The sequence below is a fragment of the Cyprinodon variegatus genome, unplaced genomic scaffold, assembly GCF_000732505.1.
Source record: "Cyprinodon variegatus isolate N-32 unplaced genomic scaffold, C_variegatus-1.0 Scaffold309, whole genome shotgun sequence".
In the NCBI taxonomy this organism is placed as follows: domain Eukaryota; kingdom Metazoa; phylum Chordata; class Actinopteri; order Cyprinodontiformes; family Cyprinodontidae; genus Cyprinodon; species Cyprinodon variegatus.
In genome coordinates this window covers 584,616-588,220 of record NW_015150762.1, presented here as the reverse complement: position 1 = coordinate 588,220, position 3,605 = coordinate 584,616, and the positions used below count along the sequence as shown (strand labels likewise).

The 3,605-nt window shown below is 38.0% G+C and overlaps 1 protein-coding gene across 1 annotated transcript in view; it reads right to left on the bottom strand.

Annotated features, from left to right (window-relative positions):
* The window catches only part of klhl12 (kelch like family member 12), a 15,449-nt gene that overhangs the window by 4,678 nt on the left and 7,166 nt on the right, over positions 1-3,605 (bottom strand). Inside the window, exons 4-8 of the mRNA XM_015384248.1 lie at positions 2,050-2,199; positions 1,818-1,932; positions 1,628-1,734; positions 1,344-1,539; positions 1,075-1,233 (exon numbers count right to left, since the gene is read on the bottom strand). Of these exons, the coding sequence (XP_015239734.1) occupies positions 1,075-1,233; positions 1,344-1,539; positions 1,628-1,734; positions 1,818-1,932; positions 2,050-2,199 (727 nt within the window). The remainder of the gene's footprint in view (positions 1-1,074; positions 1,234-1,343; positions 1,540-1,627; positions 1,735-1,817; positions 1,933-2,049; positions 2,200-3,605) is intronic.

Here is a 3,605-nt window from a genome sequence, read left to right as displayed (position 1 = left end):
GATGGTTTGTTGTTTCTTCAAATTTTTACCTGAGTTCAGCTTCTTTCTTTGACCTCCTTTTATGAGCTCAGTATTTTGTAACTTCAGTTTTTTTTTGTAAATTAAAAACCCTACTTTTCTTATTCACATGCCTGCTCCTGTTTTAAACTTGGCCCCTCACATGTATGTTATGATTAACTGCACATACCAGAATGGATGGTTTTTGTAGGGGAGAGCTGCCCTTTTGTTTAACCCCAGTTTCCCCTTTTTATGTGTTGGTTAGGTTGGTTATTTTGTAGGTTTGTATATTTTGGTTTCTTATTGAGTTAGGTAAGTCCACTTTTCTTTTTTCTTTAGGGTTGTTTTGTTTGTTATTTTGGCCCGGGCTATCCCTGAAGCTTTTACCATAATTTATTCAAAAGAAATGGCAGAATAAAACTTTTAAAATGCCCTTTTGACTCCTTCGTTCACTGTCTAAATTTATGTTGGTCCCTTACACCCCCTAGACTAAGCCAGGGGACGTAACACTTAACTAGAACCTTCTAAGTGCTACTAGCCAAAATGAAGTTGGCTTTCCTTATTATGGAGGTTTTCTACCTTTTGCTATATGAAGTATTGAAATTATATAGAGAAACTTTTAGTTGTTTTCAATTATCACATCAGAGCTTAGAAAGCACCATCTATAATATAAATCATTATAATAAGTCTCTTAGAGCCCAGAGGATTTATTCGTCTCGTTGGCTCAGAGCTCATCCGTCTTTCCCTCCGAGAAGAAGCCACCAAAAGAGCTGCTGCTGTGATTAAATCTACTCGTCTTTCACATAAAAAGAAATTCTGGATCAGTATTTCTTTTGTTATTTTTGTAAAGTCAATGAGGCAAAGCAACCTGCCAGGTTTCCTTTTCATCAAAAAACTTTTAAAATAAAAAAAAGAGATTTTATCAAATATATGAGAGACATGTTCAGTGCAGAACATTAATCTTCCTCTAAATGAGGTTTAGCTTATGAAATAATTAACATATGCAGGGTATAAAACATAACCTTGATATAAGCAAAAATATTTATATTTGTAAAAGCCATTATGTGAACATCATACCGAGACAATATATAAGCCCACTGGCCACCACCAGACCAGCTCCCTCTCTAGCAGTCTGCATATCTCCCAGCATGCTCCACTGGTCGATATTCGGATCGTATCGCTCCATGCTGGTGTGTCGTCGGCTGCCATCGAAGCCGCCAGCAACATATATCATATCTGCAAAATATCAAAAAACATCCATGCTGACTAACTAAATTCATGACTTTTGCTCCTGAAAGTCATTCCTGTCTCCAAGAATAATACCTGACTAAACTGAAAATATCTACCTCCTAGAGTCGTGGCTCCAGCGAGACCGCGGCGTACGTTCATGGTGGCGACGGTGTACCAAACACCGTCTTCATCGGCTGTGTAGTCCAGACACTCCACAGAGCTGAGCCTCGACCGGCCGTCGTAGCCCCCGATGACGTAAACTCGATCGTGTAGAGACACTGTGGCGACGTAGCGTCTTTTACGGGCGATGTTCTGGTGTGGACATAAAAGTCAGCATCAAATAAACCACCACACAAGTTAAAATCTTAAGATACTTTTTAAAAAATAACTCAACACTCACAGGTAGAAAGCTCCATTCCTGGGTTTTGGGATCATATTTCTCTACAACATCTATTGGAGACTGCTGGCTGCCGAACCCACCTATAACCAGCAGGACTTCTTTGGCACCTAGGAATATGGAGTGTGTTCAAAACACTTTAGTGTCAGACACATGCACCTAAATCAGTAGCACCTTAAAGCAGGGCTCCTACCTAATCTGGCTTGTGTGCGAGGACCCTGCATCTCACTCCTCAGCTCCGGTCTTAAGTGGAATTTTTTGGCCTCATCAACGAGGTCTCGACAAGGCAGGCTACATCGAATGAGAGGCTAAAACATGTGAAAACCTGTTTAATTATGGTGTTATAAATGCTTCAGCAGGAGATCTTTCATCTGAGGTCGGGCGCCTGATTACACAACAACCTGTTTGCGGGTCGCCCGGCTCACCTCGGCATCGATGACATCGGTAATGTAGCGGGGGGTGAGGAGCGGCATGCGGACAAACTCCAGCATGTCCGGGAGGTACGGTTCTCGCTCTTTCCTGTTGTGTTTGACCCAGTTCAACACGGCTTCAAAAACAGGCTCCTCTGAATCCACCTGGACACAAAAAAAAACACCAGCAGTTTAAAGCGAAACATAATCACAGCGAAGGGACACATGTAGATAAAAATGTTTATCTTTAAATAAGAGGCATGGAGGATGATCAGTTAAACCCCATAAATAGCAGGAATGTTGAGCAGAATGAACAACAACCAGTAAACAACAGATAGAGTCTGGGAAAATATTTATACAGCTCTGGAATTTATTTTTGTTTTTTACATTACAACCACACATGTATTTTTGAGAATTTAATTTGATTAATACTAAACAGTGCATAATAGTGAAATGAAAAAAAAAGGGATATTTTTTTTGTATTGTTTAAAATAATAATAAAAAAAGAAAATAAAAATGAAGGTTCATTAGTACTCCTTGATTCTAGATCAAGTTCTGGATCTTCAGTGGTACGTCTCCCCCAGCTTTGCAAGTCAAGAAATTGAATTTATTGAACTTTTTCAAGTTGTTGAAGGGATAAAAATCGTCTGTTTTCAAATCCTTTCATGGATTTATTTTTGAACTGTAACTAGGCCATTTTCACAGGTTTAAATAAACTTTGATTTAAACAAGAAGGGTTAAACTTAATCACAGACAATGATTTTAAGCAAGAATAATAATTAAAAAAAAGGAAAAATCCATACAATATTTTAAATCGATCTTGTTCTTGCAGGAAAATTCTCCACAGCAAAATTTGAAAACAGACATATCATCACAGAGAAGCATTTTTGGCATCATTACTGTAAAACAAACCACTAAACATTTGCTCTTTGAAGGCAGTGAAAGGTTGCGTTACCTAATGAAGCAGCTGGTGCAGTTTATAAGCCACAGGTTCACTTGGCAAACTCAGCACAGACAACTCTGCTCGCACAAAAGCACGCCTCCCTTTTCCAATGAAACAGTTGGAAAGCCATATCTTTTTCTCTAGTGCTACTTTCAGTTGGTTTATCACTTTGAACACAGCACATTTTCTGCTTGCAAAGATACAAAATGTGAAACTTTTTACTAGAAAGGCGCCTCTGACCTAATTTCAAAGTGTCAACTATAAGCTGCTGTGTTTCCCTTTCTAACATTTTCCAGCTAATGCTGATAGAAGAAGCAGCCTGATAATCAAATAACTGACAATTACTTTATAAAAGTTTGAAATGATTAACTATGATTATTATTATCAATCATTTGGCACATCCATCATGGCGATTTGATTCAGTATCGATTTCCTGACCAAACGATTTGATTATTTTCGATTCTAAAGAATACACCACGATTCGATTCGATTAATCGGTTAATTTTTTTTTTTGCACCTTACAGGCTAAACAAAGTTTCAAGTTTGAAACAAATCAATGAAAGCTGTAATATTGTTATGCATTTCTTTTTAGAAACAACAGCAAATAACACAAGTAGAAAAGTTGCAT